At 35.4% G+C, this 15599-nt stretch overlaps 1 protein-coding gene across 1 annotated transcript in view; it reads right to left on the bottom strand.

Annotated features, from left to right (window-relative positions):
- Positions 1-3794: 3794 nt before the first annotated feature.
- Positions 3795-15599, bottom strand: part of MIB1 (MIB E3 ubiquitin protein ligase 1) — a 138034-nt gene continuing 126229 nt past the window's right edge. Inside the window, exons 20-21 of the mRNA XM_059138816.1 lie at positions 14884-14984; positions 3795-10275 (exon numbers count right to left, since the gene is read on the bottom strand). Coding sequence (XP_058994799.1) covers positions 10135-10275; positions 14884-14984 — 242 coding nt within the window. The 3' untranslated portion in view covers positions 3795-10134. The remainder of the gene's footprint in view (positions 10276-14883; positions 14985-15599) is intronic.

Genomic DNA, 15599 nt, shown 5'->3' on the forward strand with positions numbered 1-15599 from the left:
CAAAAGGCTGTGTTTCTGCCTGTCCTTCACAGGAGCCGCCACCCAGATGCCTCTCTCAGGCGCACTGGCAGCTCAGGGACCAAGACCTGACTTCTTCACCACACTCTCTCTGGCTCAGCGCCAGGGGTGGCTGTCCTGGGTCTGGGGATTTAAGCCCCTGTCCCTAATCGCCCCGATTCCCACAATTCCCCCACCCCCCGCGACCCTTTGCTATTTTTGTGTGCTTTCAACCAGACTCCAAGTTAATACTGGTCACCAGTCACAGGGCACTCTTGTACTGGGGTATTACTTTCCAATGGGACGCTTCTGGTGGCTCCCTCCCCCTTTTGTTTATCTTCCAATATCAGTCTGACATTCCCACCCCACTTTACCTGCCCACTGGCGTCTTCGGCCCCCCTAGAGATCCAGAAGTGTATAATTCTAATCTCAGGCAAATTTCATGGGTGATCAGAGTTCTTTGGTAGGTAATCAGCTCACTTTAGGGTACAGGTTGAAATGGCGCCTCCTCCTACTTCCCCACCATCTTGGTTCCCACATCACCCATAAGAGACTCTTAATCTTACAAAACAGACTGAGGGTTGCTGGAAGGAGGGGAGTTGGGGAGGGGGGTTGGGTTATGTACATTAAGGTGGGTATGTGATATGGTGATTGCTGTGAAGTGTGTAAGCCTGACGATTCTCAGACCTGTACCCCTGGAGCAAATAGTACATTATATGTTAATAAAAATAACGTTAAAAAAGTATCATTTAGGGGCACCTGGGTGGCTCAGTGGGTTAAGGCCTCTGCCTTCGGCTCAGGTCATGATCACAGGGTCCTGGGATCGAGTCCCACATTGGGATATCTGCTCAGCAGGGAGCCTTCTTCTCTGTCTCTGCCTGCCTCTCTGCCTACTTGTGATCTCTGTCAAACAAATAAGTAAAAAAATTTTTTTTAAGTATCATTTATATTAGTACCCAAACCTCTGAAATCTTTAGGTGTAAATATAAAAAATATGTACAAGAACTATATGAGGAAAACTACAAAACTCTCATGAGAAAAAAAATCTAAATAAATGGAGAGATATTCCACGTTCATGAAGACTCAATATTGTTAAGATGTCAGTTCTTCCCAACTGATCTTAGATTCAATCAAAATTCAAGCAAGTTATTTTATGGCTGTCAACACTCACTTACTAGTTCCACAAGTTTTCTTGTCAATTCTTAGGAAATTTTTACATAAACAATCATATCATCTGCCAATACAGTTTTGTTTTTTCCTTTTCAATCTGTAGTACATCTTTTATTTCCTTTTCTTGTCTTATTGCATTAGCTAGGACTTTAGTACAATGCTGACTAGGAGTGGTAAAGAGTGGATTTCCTTGCCTCATTGCCAGCTTTTAGGGGAAACACATCTAGTTTCTCACTATTAAGTGTGATGTTAGCTAGAAGATTTTTATACAATTCTTTATCAAATTGAGTTTCTTTTCTTATTTTGAGAACTTCCATCATGAATAAGTTTCCTTATATAATAAATGGGGATTTTGTCCAATGCCTTTTCTCATTCTACTAATATGGTCATGATTTTCTTTTCTTTAGCATATTGATGTTATGGATTACATTAATTTTTGAATGTTGAACCAAACTAGTATACCTGGAATAAATCCCACTTGGTAGTGTGAATAATTTTTTATATATTACTAGATTCAATTTGCTAACATTTCATTGCAAATTTTTAAATCTATGTTTGGCAGAAATATTGGCTTATAGTTTTACTTTCTTGTAATGTCTTTTTCCGGTTTGGTAATTACGATAATGTTGGCTTTTATATTCCGGAAGTGATTGTAGAGAGTTGGTGTAATTTCTCTCTTAAATGTTTGGTAAAATTCACCAGTGAACCCATCTGCGCCTGCTGCTTTTGGTTTTGAAAGACTATTAATTATGGATTCAATTCCTTTAATAGATAGAGGTATATTCAGAGTATTTCTCCCTGTGTTTTGATATATTTTGTCTTTTAAGGAATTGGTCAATTTTTTTTTTTAAAGATCTTTATTTATTTGACAGAGAGAAAGAGAGAGAGAGAGAGAGACGAGAGAGGGAACACAAGCAGGGGAATTGGAAAGGGAGAAGCAGACTCCCTGCCAAGCAGGGAGCCCAATGCTGGACTCAATCCCAGGACCCTGAGATCATGACCTGAGCCTTAGGCAGATGGCTAACAACTGAGCCACCAGGCACCCGGAATTGGTCAATTTCATCTAGGTTATCAAATTTGTGGGCAAAGAGTTGTTTACTGTCATTTTACTGTTCACAGGATCTGTAGTGATGGCATATCTTGCATTCCTAATTTCAATAATTTGAGGTTTTTTTATTTTTTGATAACCTGGCTAGAGGCTATCAATTTTGATCTTTTTAAAGAATCAGCTTTTTTGTTTCCTTGATTTTTCTCTGTTCATTTCCTCTTTTCAATTTCACTGATTTTTGCTGTTTTACTTCTTTTCTTCTGGTTACTTTGGATTTATCTTTTTCTAGTTTCCTAAAGATGAAGCTTAGATGAACCATTTTGTACCTCTTTTCCTAATGTATCTATTCAATGTTATAAATTGCCTTCTAAGAGCTGCTCTCACTGTATTCCACAAATTTTAACAAGTTGTATTTTCAAAACATTTTTATAATTTCTCAAGACTTCTTTTACCATGTTACTTAGAAGTCTGTTGGTTAAGCTCCAAGAACTTTGGGATCTTCTGACTAGCTTCCTGCCAGTTTTCTGGCCTCCAGAACTATATCCTAAGTTTCTATCATTTTAAGTCACTATATTCATGGAAACTTTTATAGTAGCAATAGGAAACCACTACAATACTCTTGTACTATACATACATGCTGAGAACATATCATCTTTTTGAACCTCAGTCTTTCTTCAGAATGGTCTGGCCATGATCAGGGCTCTCTGATTTTGTTGCTTTCCTATTTCCCTATTAAATTGGTGGTGGTATCACCTGTAAAAGCCTTTTCCAATTTATATGTTAATGTTCCACTCAAGATATTAACTGGTGTTCTATAGAAAAGGAAGAAGAGAGATAGTAGGGGAAGGTAATATTCTTAAATATGTGAAAAGTAAAGAATATTTGACTTGAAAATCAGCCTTTCAGAAAGCTGCCATATTTGAGAATGCAAGGACCTAATATAAAGAGGAATCTAAAGCATGAACACATTACATTTGATTAGAGCATTAGTGCAAAGGCAGTATTACTTAACAGTCTCATTGCTAGGTCATCAACTCAGTGATCAATGGGCTCTGTTCCAGATCTTGTCTTATCCTTTCATATTATGCTTATTATGCTTATGTTTTTTTTTTCTGTGTTTAACAAAATGAGTTTATCAACTACTTTTTAAAAAAGATTTTATTTATTTATTTGACAGAGAGAGAGATCACAACTAGGCAGAGAGGCAGAGGGAAGGGAGGAAGCAGGCTCCTGCTGAGCAGAGAGCCAGATGTGGGGCTCAATCCCAGGACCCTGAGATCATGACCCAAGCTGAAGGCAGAAGCTTAACCCACTGAGCCACCCAGGCACCCTCAACTACTTTTGAGGGAAAAAAAAAATTATTTGTCAAATGATCATTCTTCAGCAAATACCTGAAATAATTTTTGGTGTTCTACTTTAATCCATGACTTCATTCTATCTTATAAACTATCACTACTCTGTAATGCACCATTTAAAAGTTCTCACTGTCATTAAGTTTAGGAAATGCTACACTGTAAGACTAACAAATAATTTGAATTTCTGTGAAGGATGAGTAACTGTCAATGATAAAAAATATAAATCAGATTTTCTAAAATGTCTTTATTTTAAAAACCTATACAGTTCCAATTTAATAAAAAATATTGCCATGAAATATCTAATTATACAGCAACAGAAATACAGTTAGTTAGAGGTTATCCAAAAATAAATTCACAATTTTAAGGTTGGAATACACATTTTTTTCAAATAAACAATTAAAAGATTTTTGTTTCAGATGGTTTTCCTCTTAAACATTCCAGATAAACATGCTGAGTCTTTTGAACTAGAACCAGACAACCTCTCAATAATGACAACTGCTTCTATTAACTTGAGAAATAACTTCAAACCATTCAATTACTGATTAAGTCACAAAACACTTCTAAAAAAGCCAAATAAATCACTGCTTTAAAATGTATACGTTTTGAAAATGAAATCTACACCTCAATTATGAAGAGGAAGAAACCTTTGTAGAAAAAAAGTTGAGTCTTCCTGACTGGTTGACTGATTTTCTATCAAATTTATCCTACTCAGACTACTTTCACAATATCCTAAAAGAGTGTGAGGTGTTAAAATATGAAAAACTTCTTTGGCCCTTTAGAGAGAGGTACCTTAAATGTAAACAAGTGTAATGACAGCCTTCCAGATGTAGGCATCTATGTCCTATATTGAGTAGAGATGTATGTAATTTGTTTCTCAAAGACATAATTTCCTTTCCAATGATAGATCTAATATATTGAGATATGTTTTCAAATACCTTAAAAATGAAAATTCATATAAGGAATACTTTCAAAAGATCAGAGAAAAGCATTATATAATATTACAATTGTAAGTTTTATTAACAGTAAATGTTTGCATTTATTTTTAAAAGCTTAGCTCTTGCTAAGTGTTTTTTAACAAAAGCTAGTAAGCAAGAATCATTTGCCGTACAGAAACTATATTCACAAGCAAGACTTTAATCAAGTGGGAGCTAAAAAACACTGGAAAAAATACAAAGCAAAACACTGCTATGTGTCAATTAAACTTTCTATCACACCGAATATACTGTATTTAGAATGACAGGCATACTGAAATGAACAGAAAACCAATTTTGTGGATTCAGGCTAAGACTACCATTAAGAACATGCTATCCATGATTTCCTTTAAAAATTTTTCTTTAAACCAAATCACTTGAACAAAAAAGGTCTTTTTTTCACGAAGGGAAGACAATCTGTATTTACCAAACAGACCCTCCTTTCATATTAAAATAGCCAACGGTATGAACCCTAGCTCTTCTTCCCAGATGCTACTACTTATATATGACTTTGCATGATGATTTATAGAATTACTTTTCTGGTAACAGTGTCATGGCCATAAGTAATCCATTTTTTAAAACGCAATATCAAGTGCAAGTCTAGAAAACTTCCTTTAAAGAATTACCCAAACCCAGCACACAATGCAGTATTGCTATCACACAAGCTGAGCAATACACCTTATAAACGTGTGTGTGATGGTACCCCACACGAAAGACCACCTCGTAGGGAGTTTTTGTAGTGTTGCCAAGTTAATAATTCTTTCAAGGCACTAAAGAATTATGTAGCTGGATTTTCCAAAAGATAATTAACAACCTCTTAAACTGTTACAAAGCCCTGAGTCAGAACTTTCAATAGTTTCCTGAAGTTAAAAGATTTCAGACAAAATGGTATATTTGTTTATTTTATAGAAAATTACAAGACCATTTTGCATTTTGGAGGAAAGAAGTCACATTTATGAAACAAAGTCATGTGGACTGTACAGGAAAAGCAAAACATTCAGCAATATTATCTTTCTTACACACTTTGTACATGTCCATCATCACCTCTCGTTATGGATTTATGCACCAAATTGATGTGGCAAATCACCCTTCCTGTACCTACTGCTTAAATCCTCAACAACATAAAAATTTCCATTTGAACCTCAGGTTCCCATCTCTTCCTTAGTCACAAAAAAGAATAAAAGCTGGAAAAGCAATACTCTGACAGAAAAGGAGGTAGAAAATGCCAATGTAACAACTTACAATTTTAATTCATCAGCTCCACTAACTCGTTCATATTCTCATACTTTAGTTTCATCCTCTACTAACACTATTTATCCGTAAACTAAGTCTCAATCTAAAGAATTTTCCCCCTCACTATAGCAAAACAATGTACACGTGAGACAGCATTAAATAGTTCTTCCTCAAATTTAATGTTCTAAAGAAGTACAACTGTGATTATTAATACTGCTATAGTTTTATATATGTATATATATATAAGTTCCAAGGCTATCATGATTATCAAGTAATATCAGTAAGCATTCCTATCATAATATTCAAGCAAATAAAATTAGGTTGCGCTTTTGAGAGAAAAAAAATATTTTGAGACTGTCACAAGGAGATTTAAAGACAAATGACATTTTTGACAAGGCACACATAGTATGTGAAAATCTATTACCTTCCCCATTCACTACAAATTTAAAGCTAACTTATTCTAATGTTGAATATGTGTCCCACCACCCCCACCCTGGCTCCAAATGAATTAACAAACCCTTCCAATTAACAGACATTTAACCCCAACCCAATTATGATTTATAACAGTTGGGAGGAAGGGAAGAAATTCTGTCACCCCCCCAAATTTAGAAACTTAATGTTGACTATGACTTTAAATCTTGCAAACACAAACAAACTATTAAGATAATTCAGGTTGTTTCTTGATTTATATTTAATGAAAATTCTATTCCATTCAGGGGGAGGAGAGAAAAGGGAGTTGTTTAATGGGTATAAAGTTTCAGTTCTGCAAGACGAGAAAGTTTTGGATAGCCATTTAATTATCATGAATATACTTAACACTACTGACCTGTACACTTAAAGATTGTGAAGATGGTAAATTTCATGTTAAATGTTTTTACAATTAAAAAAATACAAAGAAGAATTCTATTCCAAAAATTCAATTTTTACACAAACTATTACTATATCATTTTAGATACTCTTGACAGGATAGGTGCTTTTCCTTTGGACTTTTTCTTAAAGCCAGATGTATTAAACTGTATAGCTTACAAAGCAACTGTCAATTAAATGACACTAAAAACTGGCTAAAAAATCTTTTTTATTATTCTATCAAGTCTACTCTTTCTGCTTACTGCTTTGATGAAATCTACATGAATTCTTAAACTCCTTCTTTCTCTAAATTCAAACACTGACTTTTCCTTCTTACTTGTTTCAACTCCATACTGTCTCCCTATCCTATCCCATCACTAAGTCTCTTACTTTATAAGCGTAACTAATTCCTAGTCGGAAAGGGTCCAAAATTCATAATAAACAAGAACATGACCCAGTAAGCTTTGAAATTCCAATTGGACAAATCTCAAGCAGCATGCATTTCAATATGCTAAAATGCTCTTACAGGCTGAAGCCATCAAAGATAACAAATTTAAGAACACTATTTTCAACATCAATTAATCTTATGTCTCAGTAACTAGCTGGTCAATCTGCAATATTTTAAAATTACAAACATCTTGTCTAATTATGATTTGGCCAGCTAAACTAAACATCTGTCTAATATACTATTCCTACACCAATGCAAAATGATCCTCTCTTAAAAGGCCTTCTTGCTCCCAATAAAATTAAATACAAATATAGTATAAGCAGTAAGAACGTTTAATTATGTGAACAAAAAGGAGTAGAATAGCACCATCTAGTAAGTTGGGTGTGAGTTTCTGGCAACAAAGCTGATAATCTTAGAGGAGAATACATAGTAGGAGTGAGGGGTACAGAGAGGGAATCCAAATGCTACTTAATGACAACTCTTCTGAAACATTAGGAAGAAATGTTATTAGTACCTCTGGATCCCTTCTTGGCTCTAGATTTCTTCAAATGCACAACTGCTGCATGATAGATTCTGTGTGCTAAGATGCTGACCATTTTTTCAACGTTGTGTTATCTAGCCCCTGAGGCCCAATAAATACGTTTTTGAATGAATGTCTGCTATGTTTTATTTAATGATTCTAGGAAAAATAAAAGCTCTTCTGAGGCACATGATGATGAGCTGATGAGAAGGAAACATATCTAACTGGGAAAGTGCTGCTGAGAGACATATAAGAGGTAGCGATTTCACAGAATTAGAAGAAGGTCATTTAAACAACTCAGTTCTTAATCTTATTCTTGCTCACAAACACAAAATAAACTTAAAATAATTCTTCAGATACTTGAAAACATGAATAGAGAAACACCTTCTATTCACTGAACAAATTTCAAAATAGCAACCTTATGACTCTTTGTGATAGTTTATATTAATTGTATTTTATATGTATGGAGAAAAAATAAACTAGTGTGAAAAATGAAATTGTCTTTTAGGGATGTAAGTTTAAGCACTGCAAGCTCCAAAGACAAAAAGGATTTAAGTAAAGTAGAGCTTTAGACCACAGAATTCATTGGATGGCCAAACCATGCACAAGTCAGCCAGGTGTTTCCTCCTCTCCAGCTGATCTAGTGGAAAAGAGATGGGCAGCCTATGGCATGGAAGAAAAAAAAAATCCTGACTTTTGCTATTTTCAAATCTAAAAGAAAACAACTTATTTCATTAAGTGAACATCATGTCAGATCTTCTATCTTTCTATAACCTTAAAATATGGCTTAAAAAATAGCCTCATTGGCCCTTTATTAGATAACAGAATCCATATAAATTTTCAAATTTAAAATTTATAAAAAATTTTATTTTTCTAAATCCTAGGTTATTCAGCTAAACACAGATATGGAATTACCGAGACTAAAAAATCAGCCAGCAAAGCTCACCACTATTTTCACCAGGACTTGCAAAGGCAAAAGCCATTAACTTGCCAGGAATATTCTTATATGTTGTCGTTGTAACAACAGAAAAAAACAATACAAAATAAAACAAAACAAAACAAAAAAAAGAAAGAAAAAAAGAAGAACCAGAATCAAAGAAAGGAAAAAAATACCAGATAACTACACCCTTAAGAATAAGCTTGTACACAGTATATAGTAGACATCACTGTAAACAGCTGATATTTTTATAATCTAGCAGCAATGACCCCAAAACACTTATTAAATGTAGATTCGTCCTATAGACAGAGTAAGACTACTCATTCAAAGGCGGGAAAATGACCAGATGCTCTAGAATCAGTCTGAGTTTAAAAAAACAAACAAAAAAGAAACTACAGGTAATCAGACATATTTCTGTAAATGTCCTGGTCACGCTTTCTAAAATAAGTATTTATTATTAGGTTACTTACTATGTCTTGGATACTGCTGGCAATTTAAATATCCTCACCTGTTGGTATAAAGATAGTGATTTCTTACCAGCCTTAGCAACTGAAAGAAAATGGAAGTAGGGCTTATGATGAAGACAGAACCAGTATCACTGTCAGAATGAACAGATATGGATAAGAAAAAGATTGCTGCTTTGGGACAATGCGTTATCCTTCTCAGATCACTGGGGTACTATTCAGTACACAAGAAAAGCTACATGAGACCTCAGATGCCCAAAGAGGGCAACACTGTTTCACTGGTCAGATTAAGTCTGGATAAGTAACCACAGGGAAAACTGAGGTACACTTTTCACAGACTTTTTTTTTAACGGTTGGTAAACAGAATAGTGTATAGATTAACATATATGAAAGGTAACTGTTAATGGTCAGTTAATAGGTACTCATTTTTGGCCACTTCCCCCACTTCAGTATCCCACTATGATTGCTTTTCCTTTCCATGTTAATCATCTTGAAATTTGGTTCAAGTTAAACAATTTTCCTTTTAAGTCTAGAAATTAAGCTAAATGGCAAAGTCACTACTCTCTCATTCCATGCTTCCATTTACTCTAAAAATTCAGAATCAATCATCTGTATAACTTTTTATCTTAAAAAGATAATCCTCTCTGCAGTATTAACTATGTATAACTTATATTCTAATTCTGTCATTTAACACATGTGACCTAATGGTTTGACTTGCCCCATTCATTCAATGCATGACTATTCTGAGTACCTCTGTCAACGCACTGTGTAAAATCATATCAACTGAAGGATAGCTGATCATAAGGAACTACATTTCTTGAGGTCTAACAAATTTATAAACTATAAGGAAAAAATGCAATAAAAACAAAAATAACAGGAGATCCTTAAAGGATTTTCCCCTTAGAAGTGACAAGCAAATTACCTATGAATTACATGAACTTGATGTTTCAAATTAAAAGAAACAAAAACAAAGCCACAACTTCAAACACTGTCTTGTGGAGGTTTTTTGTTCTGGCACATTTACAGTCTAATTACACCCTAGGAAAGAAACTATGATATTAAAAATTAATTCATTAGAACCTCCAACTAGCTTAATGGCTTACAAGAGCTCATGACCAATACTTCAGCTAAGAAAACACAGTTTCTTAATACAAAAGAATCCTTCGTTCAATAGCCTTGCGACAAATAGGACATTCACTCATTCGGTCTCCACAGAGCTGGCATGTTCCATGGCCACAGAGGAAAATCATATTCTTCAGACGATCCAAACACACAGGGCACATGGTCTGGAATGTGAGATAACAAAGTAATAAATGCTGAGACATTTTATGGTTTAAAACTGTAATAGGTAACAATTTTGTAACACCATTTTCTTTTGCTGTTTTAATCTTTTGTTACTCTAAAATTTAAAAAAAATTTTTAATCTAAAAAATTTTATTTTTTTCCCCAAGATTTTATTTATTTATTTCAGAGAGAGGGAGTGAAAGAGAGACAGCACAAGAGGTGGGAGAGTCAGAGGGAGGAGTAGATGCCCCACTGAGCAGGGAGCCCAATGTGGGACTGCATTCCAGGACCCTGGGATCATGACCTGAGCTGAAGGCAGATGTTTAAGTGACTGAGCCACCGAGACACCCAATTTTAAAATTTTTAAACAGTTAAAATGTCATCCCTATCAAATGGAAATATTGGTTGTACTGTCAGGACTATATCAAAGGTACAACCTAAAATAAATACTACATAAAATAAAAAATGCAAATGCCATGGGATGTCTGGGTAGCTCAGTTGGTGAAGCGACTACCTTTGGCTCAGGTCATGATCCTGGAGTCCTGGGATCCTGGAGTCCCACCTCAGGGTCCCTGCTTGGCGGGGAGTCTGGTCTGCTACTCCCTCTAACCTTCCCCCTTCTTGTACTCTCTCATTCTTCTCTCAAATAAATAAGTAAAATCTTTAAAAAAAATGCAAATGCCAAAATCCAATAGGAAATGGACAAAAATAGCCACATTTAGTCTAATTCCCCAACTCTGGGGTACTATGCTGTTCTTGTATGAAAATATGACAAATATATCAGGCCTACTGGAAAAGGGGAGCAGGGAAGAGATGTCCCTAAAAACACATGCCACACACTATGATACAATCTCAGCCCTATTATCACTCCCACTTTAAAAACGAGGAAATTGAGGCTTTGGTGGGGCTAAACACTTTCCACGGTGTGAATGGGATTCTGGAGCCCAGAGCTCTTGCTCTGAATCATGCTTCCCTGGATTACTATTAATGTAGAACCCCATTAGGTTAAAAATAATTAGCCTTAGTTACATATAAAAATAATTAGCCTGAGTTCTCTTCAGGAACTCAGAAAATTTTAGAAGTATGTTAGGTGTACTTCTGTGAAAACACTCTAGGAAAGATATAGATTCACAGTAACATATTTCATACTTTATAGTTATAAAAATATTTTACCTTAATATACCATAATACTTCATTCTGAATTACATCTTTTCCCAAATAACACAGAAATGAAATAACTAAAAAAGAATGTCTAAATCAATAAACCAAGCCTAAAGCCTATATGAAATATAGTTAACCAACTTCGACAATACCAGGGAGCATTATGGTGTGTGGGGGAAGGAACTGTAATCTAAATTGTTAACCACAGTCTTCTAAAGTAAATTTTCACATTTATCTAACTTGAAGTTTGAGAAACAAAGTTGTAGAAAATTGTATTTTTTTTATTTTAAAAAGCCAAACCAGTCTTTTAGTGCCATTAAAATAGTTCTTTTCCCTTAAATTTTCATGAGCTATATGCAGTTAATTAATAACTCTTATTTCCAAAAGTAAACACATCTGCACACAGCCTAGGTTAAGTTACTTTGAGATTAATATATGCTTAATACCACATGATATTACATTGGGGTAATAGAAAGACTGGAGATTTAAAATTTAAAAAGGGTTATTCAGCTGCTATGTCCTGGTAACTCTGAAGGGGTCCCTGCAAGAAATTTCATCAAGGGCGGGGGGTGCCTGGGTGGCTCAGAGTTAAGGTTAAGCCTCTGCCTTCACCTCGGGTCATGGTCCCAGGGTCCTGGGATCGAACCCCGCATCGGGCTCTCTGCTCAGTAAGGAGCCTGCTTCTCCTTCTCTCTGCCTGCTACTCTGCCTATTTGTGATCTATCTGTTAAATAAATAAATAAATAAATAAATCTTTTTTAAAAATTTAAAAAAAAGAAATTTCATCAAGGGGCACCTTGGGTGGCTCAGTGGGTTAAAGCCTCTGCCTTCGGCTCAGATCATGATCCCAGAATCCTGGGATCGAGTCCCTCATCAGGCTCTCTGGTCAGCAGGGAGCCTGCTTCCTCCTCCTCTCTCTCTGCCTGCCTCTCTGCATACTTGTGATCTGTCTGTCAAATAAATAAATAAAATCTTTAAAAAAAAAAAAAAAGAAATTTCATCAATCCTCAGAAAATGAATTTCCTATAATTGTTTAAATATTTTAGTGACACAATATGGTCATGAAGATTATTTAAGGGAGAAGGAACTTCTTTGGAGTGCTAAACCTGGGTAAAGGTAGAGCTGAATTTTTAAGGATATACAATAGGGCTCAAAAAGTGCCATTATTCATTTTAAGAACAATTTTAATTCACCATTAGGAGATGAAATGCTTTCCACAGATGTATTCATAAATCAGTTTTACCTTTCTATAAGTGTCTCACGGGAAAGGAAATGAGATTCTGAGGAGTTTCAAGATTTCTGAAATGTTCTATTTTATATTAGAATGAGCAAAATATGTTCCTATTTTTATGTTCCTGCATAAGAACTGGTAAGTCCATGTTTATCTTGAATTCACTATACAGTAAGTATTACTAGGAGTGAGATTTCAAAAGAAAAACTAGCTTAGAGTTTTCATCTTTTTACATGGTGTTCAAATTCCTAGTATATATATATATATGTATGCTTCATTCTAAATTACTGTAGCTACCATATTACTCTATCACAAGGGTCATTAGTTATCCTATTTAGTGACTATGTTACTTTCTTATATTCAGTAGAAAAGATGAAAGTGATTATTAATAACTGCACGGCAACACTGATGTGATACCCAAACTAAAGAAATAACACCCTCTGCTTCTCAATCCTTTGGATCTGATTTAATTGCTGGGTCAAATGATAAGGCTGGGGCAGGTGGCAGACAGACTTTCTTACCTATTATATATGTAACAAGTCTTAACTAACTTCTTTATTTTACTGTTGCTGCTATTAAATAATGAGTAGATAAAAGAGTACTTCTGTTGGCATGTATAAGATATGAAGAACAAGTTTAAAGGATGGAATGCTACCCTATCTTTTGAAGCTACTCCACACATCCTCCCAAATGCTTTCCATCTACCCCTCACCGATACCAACTATTCTAAATATTACATTTTTCTTTCCTTTGCTTTTCTTTATGGTGTGCGTGTGTGAGAGAGAAAGAGAAAGTGAATATGTATGTGTGTGTGTGTATACTACTTTCTACCTAAGTATCACATCTATACAGAAATGTGCACAAGTCATAAATGTACAGCTTGATAAAAGTTCACAAACTGATCAGACGTATGTAATCAGCACTTTATCTATCCCTCTATAAAGAAATGCCCCTTGTGCTCCCTTCCCGCCATCCCAGCCAAGAAAACCACTACCCTTGGTTTTTTTTTTTTTTTTTTTTTTTTTTAAGACTTTATTTATTTATTTGACAGACAGAGATCACAGGTAGGCAGAGAGGCAGGCAGAGAGAGGAAGGGAAGCAGGCTCCCTGCTGAGCAGACAGCCTGATGCAGGGCTTGATTCCAGGACCCTGGGATCATGACCTGAGCCGAAGGCAGAGGCTTTAACCCACTGAGCCACCCAGGCGCCCCACTACCCTTGGTTTTAAACACCATCTGTACAATTGTTTCCAAGTTTGTGTCCCCAAACAATATCCTGCTTAGTTTTATGATTATAATGACAAACTTTTCCAAAGTGTTTTTACTAATTTATATTCCCAACAGCAGTATGTGAGTTACGGCTGCTACATATTCTAACACTTTGTACTGACAATTTCTAACACTGAGTTTTCCATGCAGTCAGGCAGGTGAGAAAAGACACCTAATGTAGTTTTAATTTTCATTTCTTCTTCTTCTTTTTTTTAATGTAAGATCTATGCCCAAAGCGGGGCCCAAACTCACGACCCTAAGATCAAGAGTACATGCTCAGGGCACCTGGGTGGCTCAGTGGGTAAAAGCTTCTGTTTCAGGTCGGGTCATGATCCCAGGGTCCTGGGGTCGAGCCCCGCACTGGGTTCTCTGCTCAGCAGGGAGCCTGCTTCCCCTCCTCTCTCTCTGCCTGCCTCTCTGTGTATTTGCAATCTCTGTCGCTCAAATAAATAATATCTTAAAAAAAAAAAAAAAAAAAAAAAAAAGAGTACATGCTCTACTGACAGAGCCAGCCAGGCTCCCCAACTTTCATTTCTTGATGACTGATCTGACTGAGCATTTTTCACATTTATTGGTCATCCATGCGTTTCTTGTTTTGGAAAGTACCTGATTAAATATTTGAATCACATTACCTTTTGCAAATATTCAAATACTATAATTGATACCCTAATATAAACCATGATTACTACATAAGACACTAGTATTTTTTTTTAATTTTTAATTTTTTATAAACATATATTTTTATCCCCAGGGGTACAAGTCTGTGAATCGCCAGGTTTACACACTTCACAGCACTCACCAAAGCACATACCCTCCCCAATGTCCATAACCCCACCCCCTTCTCCCAACCCCCCTCCCCCCAGCAACCCTTAAGACACTAGTAGTTTTAAAGAAAAATATTGAGTGCCATTCTCAGAATCATCATTTACCAAGAAGAAAAATCATTATTACCTGCTCTTTAATGTCCTGTAATTGCTGCTGTAACTTTTGCACATCTGCATTGACATTGGTATTATCTTTGTCCTTTTGTAACACTGGAATATTTCCACTTGCTATAATATAATAAATATAAATAAAATATTTTAATGTATGATTGTTTTGACATAGCAATGATTTTTTATTTCTAAAATTATTACTGCTTTATTAAAAACACAAGACTATTATTAAAGTCCTCTTTAAAATTTTTTCTCATTCATGGACAACATATACAGTAGTGACATTCGTATTATACTCATTCATTTATAATCTTCAGAAAGAAACAAGTTTGCACATTATTTTCTAATTATATTTAACTCTGCTAGACAACAATCTACACACAGATTTCTGGGTTTTCCAAGGTACTACGTGCTTCCTTTGGCAAGCTCACAAATACATTTTATGCTTGTTTTCTCTGCTCCCGCATTATACGAACTGACGAATGTAGACAGCACAGCACTTTTTAGTCAGTTTTGGCAGCAAAAATTATAAAGTCTCTTAGATGATGTTTATGAGAACACACAAAAACCTAGGCTTCTTCCCCCTGCCCAACCCTCCTTGCTACTGATCCGAGATGAGGAACTCCGTGAAAGAAAAGCTGTGATCAGTGAGTCTGGTAAATGGTGGGAAATTTTTTATTTCAATTTTAACAACTCTCTAGACTTTTACTTTTAACTCTAGTTAATTTGTCC

Source organism: Mustela lutreola, chromosome 11 (assembly GCF_030435805.1).
Source record: "Mustela lutreola isolate mMusLut2 chromosome 11, mMusLut2.pri, whole genome shotgun sequence".
Lineage (NCBI taxonomy): Eukaryota > Metazoa > Chordata > Mammalia > Carnivora > Mustelidae > Mustela > Mustela lutreola.